Source organism: Symphalangus syndactylus, chromosome 22 (assembly GCF_028878055.3).
Source record: "Symphalangus syndactylus isolate Jambi chromosome 22, NHGRI_mSymSyn1-v2.1_pri, whole genome shotgun sequence".
Classification (NCBI taxonomy): Eukaryota; Metazoa; Chordata; class Mammalia; order Primates; family Hylobatidae; genus Symphalangus; species Symphalangus syndactylus.
This window is the reverse complement of record NC_072444.2, coordinates 24,647,108-24,660,935: the sequence shown is the minus strand read 5'-3', so window position 1 is coordinate 24,660,935 and position 13,828 is coordinate 24,647,108. Positions and strand designations below refer to the sequence as shown.

Genomic DNA, 13,828 nt, shown 5'->3' with positions numbered 1-13,828 from the left:
GGCTCAAACAGTCCTCCTGCGTCAGCCTCCTGAGTAGCTGAGACTGCAGGCTCGTGCCACCATACCTGGCTATTTAAAAAAAATTTTTAGTAGAAGTGAGGTCTTGCTGTGTTGCCTAGGCTGGTCTCTAACTCTTGGGTTCAAGTAATATTCCTGCCTCAGCTTCCCAGAGTGCTGGGATTATAGGCATGAATCACTGTGCTCAACCTGTTATTATTTTTTAATTCATTGAAGCAGAGTGCCTTTCCTGTAGCCCACTTACGGGGAGGGGCAAGGGGACATACATACATACATACATACATAGTTTATGTGCCCTGCTGGTTTCCTTGGTCCAGATGTGGGGACATAGAGGCAAGATGAGGATATCAACAGAGCAGGAGGAACAATTGTCTGTATACAATGGCTTTAGTTTCTTTAATTGCTTTTTTTAAGATGTCTTCTGAAATGATTTAATGAATATATTGGAGCTCTTTTGGTAAAACTAATCACAAAGTAGCATTCAAGAGAGTTACTATAACATAATATAACATATTATAACATAACATAAGAAGAGAGTTATTATAACTCCCTTAGGAACTTATAGGATACTGGATATGTGTGTGATATATTTGTATTAAGTGCCTGCTGTGGTTTCCTTTAGTGGCTCAAGGGCTCAAGGGCAGTTTGACCCCTAACTGTAGTATGTCACCTACAGCAGTTATCTAAATGCTTTTTTCTTTTCTTTGGAACACTATTCTGTAGGTGCATCAGTTGCTTTTTCTTTTTTCTCTTTGCAGTTAAAAATTCAAGATGTCCATTTACGCTTTGAAGATGGTGTCACCAATCCCTCCCATCCTTTTGCCTTTGGCATCTGCATTAAGAATGTGTCCATGCAAAATGCTGTGAATGAGCCTGTGAGTATGAAATGTGATGACAAAGCAGGAAGAAAGCCATGCTCTAGGAATTTGGGGCTCTGCCTTTTGCCATTTTGTGTTATGTAAATGAATCACATTCTTTTCCATTGCCTTCTGTGATAGGCATGGGTGTCTCTTGTATGTTTGCAACAAATCAAATTTGTTGAAGTAGGGAAACAGGTAATTTTCTCTGACCTTTGGTTATATCACTTTCATTTTATACATGAAGAAACTGAGGGGCAGAAAGGATTTTATTTTTTATTTTCTTCTCGTGTTACGTGCACTCCCTGGGGTAAACTCACTGTGTTTCATAGTTGTAGCTACCACCTGGGAATATTTGATGATGGCTTCCACATCTTGAACTCCATTCTCCACCCTTTGACCTTCATATTCGTGGTTTTCTTAAAACTACTACTTGTCTCAAAACACACTCTGTTTCTTCACACTCTACACAAAAAACAACATTTTTGACACTAGATGTGTGAGGTTTTTTCCCCCACACACCAAGCAGTTCTCCACTTGGTGTCCTATAGTTCAACTCAATTCTGACACTAATGGGTTACTGCAGACCCCGCCAGGTAAGGGCTCAGTCACCTAGGACCGCCCCCCACTTCGGATGCCAGTCACAAGGCCCAGGTTGTGACCTGTGCTTCTGACTAGAAGTTGGAGTTCCCACAGTTCCCTTCCTCAGGTTTGGTAATTTGCTAGGATGGCTCACAAAATTCAGGGAAACACTTTACTTACATTTGCTGGTTTATAATAAAGGGTGTTACGAGGTTCCAGGTGAATATCTAGATAAAGAGGGCCATGTCCCCCTCCAGTGTTCAGCAACCTGGAAACTCAGCAGATCTCATGGTTCAAAGTTTTTATGCAGCTTAATCTCCAGCCCCACCACCCAGAGGTTAGTGAGTGGCGCTGAAAGGCCCAATCCTCTAATTACTTGATCTTTCTGTGATGAGCCCCATCTTGAGGCTGTCTAGGGACCCCATCAAAAGTCACTTAATTAGCATATACCGAGGTGTGATCATGAGGCTCTTTATCAACAACAATGACACTCCTGTCAGGAACTTCCAAGGGTTTTAGGAACTCTGTGCCAGGAACCAGGGACAAAGACCAAATATATTTCATGTTATACCACAGCTTGTCATAACTAGAATGATTCTGTGCATTCCATCTGCCCGTTTTGTCCCCTAAACGAAGTATTTTTCTTTATTCCCTGGCATGTAATTGAATGTAAAAACCAATAATAACAGCTTTGAGCCCTTTTATATGACAGGCACTGTTCTTAGCACTTTCCATGATTCAACTCATTTAAATCTTGATTTTCACCACTGCTGTTATCCCAATAACCCTACTGAGGACACTACGGCACAAGAGGTGGAGTGAAAAGTGGAGCCAGGTCTTGAACCCAGGTGGACCAGCTCTAAATTAGGGCTTGGCAAACTGGCCAGTGGCCAAGTCTGGCTCCCCACCTGTTTTTGTAAATAAAGGGTTATTAGATCCCAGCCATGCTCATTAGTGTTGTCCACGGTGGAATACTGTAGTTGCAGCAGAGACTGCATGGCCTGCAGAGCCTAAGCTGTTGACTCTCTGGCCCTTTATGGAGGAGTGTGCCATCCCTGCTCCTCACCATGTGCTCCTGCCTGCCACACTGATCTCTAGAAGTTGTGTGCTCCTCCTTTCACTTCTTACGCTTCAATTTCCATGTCTAGTTATTCACAGTGTCCTGCTACTTTTTCCGACAAAGCATCTCAAACATAGCTCTTCCTGTCCATCTTCATATGACCGTCACCCTGCAGGATGCTGTCAGGTTTTACCTGGACTAATGAAATACCGTGTTCTGTGATCTCCAGGATCTTTCCATTTGTCCTGTACCAATGCTTTCCAGTGTTTTCCATGTCAGAACCCACACAGTAAAAAGATAGTATTTGTACAGTACACCGGGGCAAATGGCTGTGGCTGCCTGGGGCTGGAAGTGGCCAGCTCAGAGTAACCACATGTTTCTAAGATATAACTTGATCCCATATACCGGCTCATACTTGAGACACTCATAACTCATTTTTTCCTGGCACGCTGAAGGGAAAGCCCTACTTTACGCTGTCACCAGACTTCTTTTTCTGAAACACATACCTGATCGTGGTATCTGCCCGCATCAAAACGTTCAGCAGCTCTGCATCACTTAAGGCCTGAAGTCCAAACACCTTAGCATGGCATAAATTTCCTTTCCTAATGGATTTGATAACCAGGGCAGCCCTAACACATTGCCACAAACCAGATGGCTTAAAGCAACATAAATTTATTCTCTAGACGAGAGGTCTGAAGTCGGGGTTGTGGCTGGATCAGTCCCTTCTGGAGGCTCTGAGGGAGAAACTGTCCCATGTGTCTCTCCTTGTCCAGTGGCTGCTGGTGGTCATTGAGGTTGCTCAGCTTGCGGGTGCTTCACGCAGCCTCTGCCTCCGTCTTCACGTGGCCTTTTCCTTGTGTTCTTTTTCTTCCTGTAAGGACAATACTTGTTAGATTAGGGCCTCCACTACACCAGTATGACCTCTTAATTTGATGACATCTGCAAAGACCTAATTTTCGAATAAGGTTACATACACGCTTCTGCATGGTATGACTTTTTTTTGGGAAGGGAAGACACTATTCAACCTAGTGTATCTAGTAACATTCCAAGCTACTTTTCTCAACTCTTAGCTAACTCCTCATCCCAAATATGTATTCATCCACATGTACCAATACTGCCCCCACTCCACACATCCAGTGTTCCAGTTATACAGACAGACTCACTGTTCCCTGAAGATATCAAGCCTTTTGTATGGTTGCCCTTCCATATCCTCAGGTTCCATATCCATGGATTCCACCAACAGAGGATCGAAAATACTCCCCTGCTGGCTGGGTGCGGTGGCTCATGCCTGTAATCCCAGCACTTTGGGATGCTGAGGCGGGCAGATCGCCTGAGTTCAGGAGTTAAAGACCAGTCTGGGAAACATAATGAAACCCCATCTCTATTAAAAATAAAAAAGTTAGCTGGGCATGGTGGCGTACACCTGTAGTCCCAGCTACTTGGAAGGCTGAGGCAGGAGAATTGCTCGAACCTGGGAGGTGAAGGTTGCAGTGAGCTTAGATCACGCCACTGCACTCCAGCCTGGGTGACAGAGTGAGATTCTGTCTCAAAAAAAAAAAAAAAACCAAGAGAAGAAGATATTCCCCTCCCCCTAAAAAAACAAACAATAAAAAGAAAAATATAACAACAAAAAATAATATAAAAAAATTCAGGGCTGGGCATGGTGGCTCATGCCTGTAATCCCAGCACTTTGGGAGGCTGAGGTGGGGGGATCACCTGAGGTCGGGAGTTTGAGACCAGCCTGACCAACGTGGAAAAACCCTGTCTCTACTAAAAATACAAAATTAGCCGGGCGTGGTGGCGCATGCCTGTAATCCCAGCTATTTGGGAGGCCGAGGCAGGAGAATCACTTGAACCTGGGAGGTGGAGGTTGCAGTGAGCCGAGATCGTGCCATTGTACTCCAGCCTGGGCAACAAGAGTGAAACTCACTTCATCTCAAAAAAAAAAAAAAAAAAAGAAAAAATTCAGTATAACAATGATTTACATAGCATTTATGTTGTATTAGGTATTATAAGTAATCTAGAGATGATTTAAAGTGTACAGGGAGGATATATGGGTAGGTTATATGCAAATACTAAGCCCTTTTAAGAGACTTGAGCATTTGCAGATTTTTGTATCTTTGCAGTTCCTGGAACCAACTCCCTGCCGATACTGAGGGAGGACTGTATGGTTGACCCAGCCCTTTCCTCCTACCTGGCCATTTGCCTGAAACTTATACATCTTTCGACACTCATCTGCACAGTGACATTTTCTTGTTTGCTAATAGCATCGTATAGGTTCTTCTTCTGCCTCCCTCTGTGCATTAAAATTATGTATTTGCCTGTTTGTATCCGCGGTTAGCTAGATTTTGAACTCTGTAAGAGCAGAAGCAGGTTTTGAGTTATATGTCCACAGCACCCTGCAAAGTACCTGACACATGATTCTTTACAAATGGTTTGTTGAATGAATGACATTCACGAATAAAGACAGTCATCCTATTTTCTTCTTTGTCCTTTTTATCTCAGGTACAGAAACTAATGCGGAAAAAGCAATTAGACGTAGCAGAATTTAGCATCTACTGGGATGTTGATTGCACTTTACTGGGGGATTTGCCTCAGATGGAGTTACAGGTATGATTTTGGCAGGGAGCTTTGTTGCCAGACAGTGTGGAAGGGAAGTGGCGTAGGGTCACTGCCATGGGGGCTTTTGTCTCCTGCATCTGATTCCCATTCCCACCCACTGTTCCTCTAAAGCCATTCACTCTCAAGTGTGTTTGCTTGAGGTACTTGCTATGTGTGTGACTTTGAACAATATATAGTGCTTTGTTTTATGTATGTTTTAAATTTATACTAGACTATAGGTTTCTTTGGTTTATTTTATTCAGTTAAAGCCATGTTTTTAAGATGTTGCTGTTTGTACTTCCAGTTCATTGCTCTGACTACTGCATAGTATTCCACTGTTTGCATGTGCATGTAACATAGTTACGCATCTAGATTTTTTCCATCATTTATTTATTTATTTTTGTAGAGATGCGGTCTCACTCTGTTGTCCGTGCTGGTCTCAAACTCTTGTGCTCAAGCAATCCTCCTGCTTTGGCCTCCCAAAGTGCTGGGATTATAGGCATGAGCCCCCACACCCGGCCTAGGCATCCAGATTTTAAATGAACAGAGCACCAGGACTGAATCTTAAAGAGGAGCTTTCTTACCACATTTATGTTTAAACTTCACCTTTGATGGAATTCCCTTAAGTGATATTTAAAAGTCATAAATCATCAGATATTATTATTGTTTGTGAAGGATTAAAAAACATCTCAGTTTAATCTTTTTTTTTTTTTTTTTTTTTTTTTTTTTTGAGATGGAGTCTCGCCCTGTCACCTAGGCTGGAGTGCAGTAGCGCAATCTTGGTTCACTGCGATCTTTGCCTCCCAGATGCAAGCAGTTCTGCCTCAGCCTCCCAAATAGCTGGGTTTACTGGTGCCCACCAACATACCCAGCTAATGTTTGTATTTTTAGTAGAGATGGGGTTTTGCCATGTTGGCCAGGCCAGGCTGGTCTCGAACTCCTGACCTCAAGTGATCCACCTGCTTTGGCCTCCCAAAGTGCTGGGATTACAGGTGTGAGCCACCACACCCGGCCAGTTTAATCCTTCTGTAAATAATTTATAGGTGGTTTAAGTGAAAACGGAGGAAAATAACTCATTTTTTTCCTCCATCCAGGGTTATCTTTCGCTTGGATACTATTGTACATGATGGTTTTCTTCTTCTTCTTTTTTTTTTTTTTTTGAGATGGCATCTTGCTCTGTTGCCAAGGCTGGAGTGCAGTGGTACGATCTTGGCTCACTGCAACCTCCACCTCCTGGGTTCACGTGATTCTCCTGCCTCAGCCTCCCGAGTAGCTGGGATTACAGGTGCATGCCACCATGCCCGGCTAATTTTTGTATTTTTAGTAGAGACGGGGTTTCGCCATGTTGGCCAGGCTGGTCTCGAGCTCCTGACCTCAGGTGATCCACCTGCCTCAGCTTCACAAAGTGCTGGGATTACAGGCGTGAGTCACCGTGCCCCGCAGGTTTTTGTTTTAATTCGATTACATAAACCTGTACCCATACAGTAAAACAATATGCAGCTATAAATAATACAAGTAAAGATCTTTATGATGAGTATGTAATAGTCTAACATATAGTATGAAGTTAAGCAAACTAAGGTAAAAACAGCATATATAGCATTTATTTAAGAAAACAGAAAATTACAGATTTATCTGCATATGTACACAATGGCTTGGGTGGGAGACATAAGAAGCTGGTGTCGTTGGTTGCCTCTGAGGAGGTAAGTGGGTGGCTGGGGGATGAGACCAGGAAAGAGATATTTGACCTTTTTTTTTTCCTTTAAAATTTTAAACCATGTGAGTGCATTACCTATTAAGAAATAAAAAGGCTGGGCACGGTGGCTCATGCCTGTAATCCCAGCACTTGGGAGGCCGGGGTGGGTGGATCACGAGGTCAGGAGATCGAGACCATCCTGGCCAACATGGTGAAACCCCATCTGTACTAAAAATACAAAAATTAGCTGGGTATGGGGGTGTGTGCCTATAATCCCAGCTACTTGAGAGGCAGAAGTAGGAAAATCGCTTGAACCGTGGAGTCGGAGGTTGCAGTGAGCCAAGATTGTGTCACTGCACTCCAGCCTGGCAACAGAGCAAGACTCGTCTCAAAAAAAAAAAAAAGAAAAGAAATATAAATAATAATAAATTAAAAATACTAGAGTTTTATAACCCAGTTTTATAGTGTTTTTGGATTTTGATATAATACACTATAGATAACATACCAACATGTAACTTGATCCTAAAAACATTTGCTGTTGGCCAGGCACAGTGACTCATGCCTGTAATCTCAGCACTTTGGGAGGCGGGAGGATCACTTGAGCCTAGGGGTTCAAGACCAGACAGGGCAATATAGTGAGATCCTGTCCCTATATAAAAAGAATAAAAATGAATATAAACAAAACAGACAAAAACATTTGCTGCTGTGACACAGCCTATGGCTGAGCTCCACTGTTTGTCATAAAACTCCAACATTGTAAAAGAGTGACTACCAGAAGGAAAGCCATATCTGAGCAGAGCAGGTGTTCTTGTGACACACAGGAGGCCATGGCCAGGAGCGTGGAGAGTCGCAGCCATCACTACGTCCTGGAGCCTGTGTTTGCATCTGCTCTTTTGAAGAGAAACTGCTCCAAGAAGCCCCTGCGGTCTCGGCACAGTCCCCGTATTGATTGTGATATTCAGCTGGAGACCATTCCCTTGAAACTCTCTCAGGTATGCCCTTTCTCCTCAGTGGCATCTACTCACTGTCAAACTGGTGACTGCGGTGAAAGTCTTGACATTAATGTATCCTCAGCAGGAAAGAAAGTTCACGTGAGACCATTTCCCTCCAGACCAAAGTTGTGTTAGGTATAAAGCTCACCATCTGTTACGTAGTTAAATTGGGTTGATCTCAGGTTAGTTTTTTTTTTTTTTTAAATTAGTTGGTGATATGGATTGGAAAGTTTTGGTATTGTTAAGAGCTGAACAAAAAATACAAGAGATACGGTAATGTATAGGCTTAACTGTCAGTGTTCAGAGAAACATGCCACTTGATGCTGATATTTTGGTCTTTCAGTTTGCACTGGGTTTCAATTCAGTGGATCAACTAATGTGAACTGTTCTTGTTAGATATAGGTCTTAACTGAGTAAAAGAAACAAACCTATTCTAACCTAGTATCTCTTAACCTCTAATAAAAAGCTGCAATACCGGCAAATCATGGAATTCCTCAAGGAGCTGGAACGAAAGGAGAGGCAGGTGAAGTTCCGAAGGTGGAAACCCAAGGTGGCGATATCTAAGAAGTAAGGGCTTCTCAGTGTGGTCATGAAATACATTTTAGAGCCTGTTCTGACTATGTACATAGATCAGAAATATGCCTCACTGTCCTTTACCCATGTTTGGAGATAAAAGTACAATTGATTTTTCTGGTCCTTGGAATGCCATTCCCGTTGTTTATCATCATTGATATTCTTTCTGTATATTTATTTGGTGTCATCGGCTTACTCTTAGACTGAGTGTAGTAAAATTCAGAGGATCCTCTCAGTCTTGTTTAGCAAGTAGACCGATGTTGCTCTGGTGGGGTCTGGTGTGTATTATCAATACTTTAAATATTCTTTGAACCTACTTCCCTGTGTTTTTTCTCCCAGGTTGTTTGGTCAACATTTACATAGTACTCTTTGCAGCCTCTATAGCAAAACTAAATCCTGTTTTCATGTTGCAGTGATAAACTTGACCAGTCTGATATAATAAAACTTTTTAAAGATCCTATGTATCTCCATGTCTTTAGTTAGAAGTATTCAGTTAAAAATCTTTAGTAGTCAAATCCTTGGTAATTATCTTAAGACGATATTTACCTTACAGTCAGCCTTTGATATTCTGTCAGTAGAGGGGATGGATATTATAATTCAAACCAATTGAGAACTGTGTTATTGATATATAAATTGGGGATCTATTATTTGATGTTCTTTGGCAGATTTGCCTTCTCCACCTAGTGGGTTTAATATTAAGATGAGCTTAATATATAAACTGGTGGCTGACAAGAGAAAAGATGTCTCAGGAGAGGAGTGGGGTTATGTGGCTTGTCTTGGATTGGTAGCCTTTTCATTGCTTTTGTTGTAAGAAGTGATTACATTGTTATGGACTATTTCAGCTGCCGAGAATGGTGGTATTTTGCTTTGAATGCTAACTTGTATGAGATCAGAGAGCAGAGGAAACGTTGCACCTGGGACTTTATGTTGCACCGTGCTCGTGATGCTGTATCTTACACTGACAAATATTTCAACAAGTTAAAAGGGGGCCTGCTGTCCACAGATGACAAGGTAAGTGGACTGTGGTCTTGTGTTTCTTGTCTTATTCGGGAGATAAGAATGTTCTCTCAAAGACTAAAGAAAATGGGATCTGTGAAGTAACAAAGTCCCATGCCAAAGGGGCTAAATTTTATAGGATGGAGTTGGTCTTAGTAGAGTGAGAACTAAGCCAGGAGCATCCTCCACCCTCTGCTGCCCGAGGAGAGCCCGGCCATGGGGTAGGAGGAAGAAAAGACACCGTGGTCCTGCTATGCCTTTGTGCCCACACCCCTGGCCCCAGCTCGAGAGACTGTTTCATACAGTCACCCTCCTCTCTCCAAAGCCTGATCCTAGTCCTAATTCTTTTACTTCAAAGTCTGTAATCTCTGTGAACTTTGGCCTACATTTTCTGTAATCCCAGTGGACTTGATTGACCTTGGATATTTAGGGGGTAGAGGCTAGGCAGAAAAGGGTGAAGTACGTGGTGAAGGCAAGCTCATGTTTTAGTTAATAGTAGGGCTAAAGGCCCTTAGAATGCCCTCTCCCGGAGCCCTGGCATGGGACCCCACCTGTTCTCTAGCTGTCTGCCTGCTCTCTTTTGCGGGAAGGTATTGGGGATTGCTTTGCTTCTTGTTTTGTTTCAGTTTTGTGTGCATCAATTTTTGCAGTAGCAGCTTAGACTGTTTCTGAGATTTTGGCTCAGGTACTGCCCCTTAACTAACCACTTGTTTAGTAGACTCTTCCAGGCACAAAGGAATACTTTTCCCTTCAGCACCTGCTGTGTGGTCACTGAGGGCAATGCTGAATCCCTAGTGGTTAGTGCCTCTCCTGCCGGCACCCTGAGGCTGTGGCCCACTCAGTTTGCTAATGCTTTTATCATCAGTGTCAGATGTGGTTACTGACACAGGAAGCTTATGAGAAGGATAAAATAAACCAGACATTTTGGATGATTTTCTTTTCTTTTCTCTTTTCTTTTCTTTTTTTTTTTCTGAGACAAGGTCTGGCTCTATTGCGTAGGCTGGAATACAGTGGTGTGATCATGCTCACTGCAACCTCTGCCTCCCGGGCTCAAGCCGTTCTCCCAACTCAGCCTCCCAAGTAGCTGGGACTACAGGCCCGCATCACAACTGTCTAATTTTTAAATTTTTGTGGAGATGGGGTTTCATCCTTCTGCCCAGGCTGGTCTTGAACTCATGAGCTCAAGTGATCCACCTGCCTCAGCCTCCACTACCCCAGCCTACTCTTTTTTTTTTTTTTTTTTTTTTTTTTTGAGACAGGATCTCTTTCTGTCATCCATGCTGGAGTGCAGTGGTGCAATCTTGGCTCACTGCTGCAACCTCTGCCTCCTTGGCTCAAGGGATCCTCCCACCTCAGCCTCCTGAGTAGCTGCGTGTCATCATGCCCGGCTAATTTTTGTATCTTTTATAGAGACAGGGTTTTGCTATGTTGCCCAGGTTGATCTGGAACTCCTGGGCTCAAGCGATTTGCCTGCTTTGGCCTCCCAAAGTGCTGGGATTACAGACCTGAGCCACTGTGCCCAGCCCATGGATGATTTTCTTAAAGGCACAGGCAAAGACATAGACAGAAAATCTCATTTACAACTGAGATGAGCAAGTAAACACGTAAAATCTCCTTTTTTCTTAATGTTACGGTGTAAGAAGCAGTTCAGGACAGCTGATTCTGCTTTTAAAAAATGTAGCTGGATATCATGGTTCTTTCCTAACTAATGTGAAGCAAGTGAAAATGACCACGTTCTTGCTAATTTCCTACATGAAGTGTAAAAGAGCTGGGGCCTGCACACTTCCTGTGGAAACTTGGTCCTGGGTTTCAGGAAGAGCGAAAACTGGGCTGCTTACTGCTCATCTGAGCTAATGCATGTGGAAGCCCTTTGTAAACGGGGTCAGTGCTATGCAAAGTGTGGGTACTGCAATAGTCCATATGCTTTAGTGACTCTTTTTTTTTTTTTTTTTTTTTTTTGAGACGGAGTCTCGCTCTGTCGCCCAGGCTGGAGTGCAGTGGTGCGATCTTGGCTCACTGCAGGCTCCGCCTCCCGGGTTCACGCCATTCTCCTGCCTCAGCCTTCTGAGTACCTGGGACTACAGGTGCCTGCCACCACGCCTGGCTAATTTTTTGTATTTTTAGTAGAGACGGGGTTTCACCATGTTAGCCAGGATGGTCTCGATCTCCCGACCTCATGATCTGCCCATCTCGGCCTCCCAAAGTGCTGGGATTACAGGCGTGAGCCTCCGCACCCGGCCACGCTTTAGTGACTCTTAAAACTGAGTAAGTTCTTTGCTCCCTCTCCATTCACCATTCGTCTCAGGTATCATGAAACTTGTTAGTGATATTTTTTTTTCCCCCTTCTTTCATAGAGCTCAATTTCTAGAGAATTGATAGTGATGTTTTTAAGACCAAATACCATCTACTGGATTATATGGAAAAGCTACTTAAGCCAGGAACAGCAATCATGGAACTATTTATCTTGTTTCTTGGCCTTCAGTGCAAATGCAGGGGACCAGAGAGGTTCTTGTGCTGTACTTTTAGTGGCTTGTGAGGGTGTCCAGTGTCTCTGGATCTACGACGTTTGTGTTTTTGTTTATTTGCTTTTGTTTTCACCCAAACAGGAGGAAATGTGTCGGATTGAAGAGGAACAGAGCTTTGAGGAATTGAAGATTTTGCGTGAACTGGTTCATGATCGATTTCACAAACAAGAAGAACTAGCAGAGGTAAGAAATCCTCTACAAGAGGATTTGTTCAGACCCAGCACACCCTGAGTTCTACAGTTTTGATGTGCTTATGCTCCTGTGGAGCATAACATAACAGCAGCACATCACAGCTTGCTTTTATCTTTGAGTACTCATCTTTGCTCCTTTGTGATTGACACAGAGTCTGCGGGAGCCTCAGTTTGATTCTCCAGGAGCCTCTCCGGGAGACCCAGAACCTGGTGGAGGCAGTGGGATGCTGCAGTATCTTCAGTCCTGGTTTCCTGGATGGGGTGGCTGGTACGGGCAGCAAACCCCAGAGGGGAATGTGGTTGAGGGACTGTCAGCAGAGCAACAGGAGCAGTGGATTCCTGAAGAGATCCTGGGTACGGTGGGAGCTGGCCTTCACTTGGTTCAAACAAATTGGTCTGTTATTTGTGCAACAGCTTGTATTTTTCAAACTTAACAAAAGTAGATATTTGGAAAACAGTTTATGTTCATGGAGGCTGAGAGGAGATATTTTGGGAGATACGCCATTTGTAACTCCGTGACTAAATGTGCATATTAATGCAGTTTCAGAAAGAGCTGAGAGGCAGAGGTTGTAAAAGAACTAAATTTGAACAAGTTCAACAATTTTAAACTCTGAAGTTTGAATACCAGTCTAGAGCCTCTCTTAAACCTGCAGTGTCCGATATCTAGCCATAGGCACAAATGGCTACTAAAATTTAATTCAAATTGAATTCAAGTAAAAATTTAATTTCTTAATTGCACTAGCACATTAGCCACGGGTGCTCCCAGTGCTCAGTAGCCACATGTGGTTAGTGGCCACTGTACTGGACATCGCAGATGTGGACCATTTCACCATACTGGGCAGCACTGCTTTATACCATCCCTTATCATGAATCTTATCCTCCCTGGTTTGATAATAAGTTGATAAGATCCCTTAAAAAACAATTAGGGTTGTTTTACATTAGGAAATACTATAAAATAGTCACCCATGACTTTGGAGTTCTTCCTTAACAAAGGGAAAAATAGTTAAATAACATCATCATAACTGTGATCAGTCTGCTTGCTGGTGCTTTTTTATTCTTCCACGTTTTTTCTTACAGTCTTTTCTCCCTTACCATTTAGGCACCGAGGAGTTTTTTGACCCCACTGCAGATGCCTCGTGTATGAACACGTATACAAAGCGAGATCATGTCTTTGCCAAACTGAATTTGCAGTTGCAGCGAGGTACAGTGACTCTGTTACACAAGGAGCAAGGAACTCCTCAAATGAATGAAAGTGCTTTCATGCAGCTCGAGTTTTCAGGTACACTGCCCCCGAGAAACTACCTGCCACTGTTGTCTCTCTGTGGGCCAATGTCCAGGCGATTCTCATTGTTTACTGTGGTGATAGTCTAGAAAGTCAGTGCGAAAACTGTATTAGCTAATGTGGAACCATTGCTCTTAGGGGAAATACTGGGTTAGGTTCATGTGAACCTCTGGTCATAACATTCATCAACTGATCAGTACCTAACCTTAATTTTTAAAATGTGTGTCTGTATTTAAAGACATTTAATATAGGTATACAGACAGTCCTTGACTTAGGATAGTTTGACTTTGAATTTTTCGACTTCACAAGTGGCAAAAAAGTTCTACACATTCAGTAGAAGTTGTACTTCGGATTTTGAATTTTGATCTTTTCCTAGGCTAGAGATAGGTAGTATGATATTCTCGGAAGATGCTGGGCAGCAACAGTGAGCCACAGCTCCCAGTCAGCCGTGAGATCAT

General features: G+C 43.1%; 1 protein-coding gene across 8 annotated transcripts in view; it reads left to right on the top strand.

Annotated features, from left to right (window-relative positions):
* Nucleotides 1-13,828, top strand: part of VPS13D (vacuolar protein sorting 13 homolog D) — a 294,776-nt gene that overhangs the window by 18,603 nt on the left and 262,345 nt on the right. For all 8 annotated transcript variants that reach the window (XM_055261411.2, XM_055261410.2, XM_055261409.2 and 5 more), the window contains exons 6-13: nt 777-893; nt 5,023-5,127; nt 7,633-7,803; nt 8,270-8,370; nt 9,219-9,387; nt 11,979-12,080; nt 12,241-12,442; nt 13,188-13,367. In XM_055261411.2, coding sequence (XP_055117386.1) covers nt 777-893; nt 5,023-5,127; nt 7,633-7,803; nt 8,270-8,370; nt 9,219-9,387; nt 11,979-12,080; nt 12,241-12,442; nt 13,188-13,367 — 1,147 coding nt within the window. The remainder of the gene's footprint in view (nt 1-776; nt 894-5,022; nt 5,128-7,632; nt 7,804-8,269; nt 8,371-9,218; nt 9,388-11,978; nt 12,081-12,240; nt 12,443-13,187; nt 13,368-13,828) is intronic.